At 50.1% G+C, this 1701-nt stretch overlaps 1 protein-coding gene across 1 annotated transcript; it reads left to right on the forward strand.

Annotated features, from left to right (window-relative positions):
* Window positions 1-286: 286 nt before the first annotated feature.
* LOC311244067 (putative nuclease HARBI1) lies at window positions 287-1420 on the forward strand (the record flags this gene model as incomplete). The annotated part of the gene is made up of 3 exons (XM_084333477.1): window positions 287-733; window positions 880-973; window positions 1062-1420. 3 exons carry the CDS (start codon window positions 287-289, stop codon window positions 1418-1420), a joined length of 900 nt encoding a protein of 299 aa, XP_084189603.1.
* Window positions 1421-1701: the final 281 nt, after the last annotated feature.

Here is a 1701-nt window from a genome sequence, read left to right on the forward strand (position 1 = left end):
CCAGGCCTAATCTCATTTAATTAAATTGTAATGTTATTATATCTGTCATCAAGATACCACTTAAATGCAGGTGATCACGGTTATCCACTGAAGCCATGCGTGGCTAGAATCGTCCCTGACCAACAACGACCCAATTGGAGCGCAGATCGAAGGGGAATCAATCAACAGTTACAATATACCCAGGTGTTCTGTATGACCCGTAATTAATTAAATTGGCGACATGAGTGTAATCGTCGGCAAACCCTATAAATTACATCTGGAACATGGATTTCAGATCCTATTCACCATGGATAACGCAGGCATCGCAGTGTTGCACGATTTGGGAATGGGCCATGCCCATGGTGCGCTCCACAGGGAGCGCGTCTTCAGGGACAGGGCAGACCTGTTTGCCGAGAGCACAGAGTGGCTCATTAGCAGGTTCCGCTTCCCCAGGGCAATCCTGCTCGACCTGTGCCGGGATCTGGGACCCTTATTGGAGCGCCGAACAAGGCGCACACATGCCATCCCCGTCCACACCCAAGTCCTCGCCACCCTGGGATTCTTGGCCACCGGGACATTTCAGCGGGAGATCGCAGATCGCTCGGGCATCTCCCAACCCTCACTCAGCAGGATCATGCCCACAGTGTTGGATGCCATCATGTCCCTAATCCCCGACCACATCAAATTCCCATACACACACGCACAGCAGGTCGAGGTCAAGAGGGCTTTCCACGCCATCGCCGGTTTCCCCAACGTAATTGGAGCAATAGACTGCACACACAGCCATCAAAACACCATCACAAAATGAATTCAATTACGTTAACAGGAAGGGGTTCCACTCGGTAAATGTCCAAGTGATCTGCGATGCCCCGTTTGGCACTCCTAAATGTCGTTGCCCAGTGGCCAGGAGGAACCCACGACTCGTTTGTGGTGCAGAACAGCTCTGTGGGCATTCGTCTCCAGGCTGGGGTCGTTGAAGACGGGTGGCTTATTGGTGAGTGTTACACATTTAGGCCCATATTGAATCAAATCGTAATGTTATTACTGGTATCTGTAATTAAATTATATATCTTTCAATGCAGGGGATCGTGGCTATCCACTAAAGCCGTGGCTGATGACGCCGCTGACCAACCCCACCACCCAACAGGAGGGCGCCTATAACCGGGCGCACGCACGCACACGAGTCACCGTGGAGCGTGCAATTGGTCTCCTGAAGGGTCGGTGGCTCTGCCTGTCTGGCACGGGGGGCACACTGCAGTACCGGCCTGTGAAGGTCTGCAACATCATCGTGGCCTGCAGTGTGCTCCATAACATGGCCATCAGGCATGGCATCCCGCTGCCAAACCCAGAACTACCCGACGACCCCATGCCAGACGTGGAAGAGCCACCTCCAAACGCCACTGGAATGCTGGCAAGAGCTGGGATCATAGCACAGTCTTGAGTGAGTCTACCCCATGCACTGGAAGAACTGCGATTTGTGTCAATTCATATTAATTAAGTAATCATTAGTAACCTGTACATAAAAGGAAAATACTGTTGTTTGAAATCGAATTGAGCTCATTAATGAATTGGAACCATTTTTGAATTGCATTGTACAGTTATAGTTGAATGGAAGTAGCTGACAGTTTAAAGGTGACCAGATGACACTCAGTTTACCGTGCATGCAGGGTATCAATCAAACTTCAAAAGAACGGAACGAGAAAAGGCATTCATCCAGCTAAT

Source organism: Notolepis coatsorum (genome assembly GCF_963971535.1).
Source record: "Notolepis coatsorum genome assembly, chromosome: 17".
Taxonomy (NCBI): Eukaryota; Metazoa; Chordata; class Actinopteri; order Aulopiformes; family Paralepididae; genus Notolepis; species Notolepis coatsorum.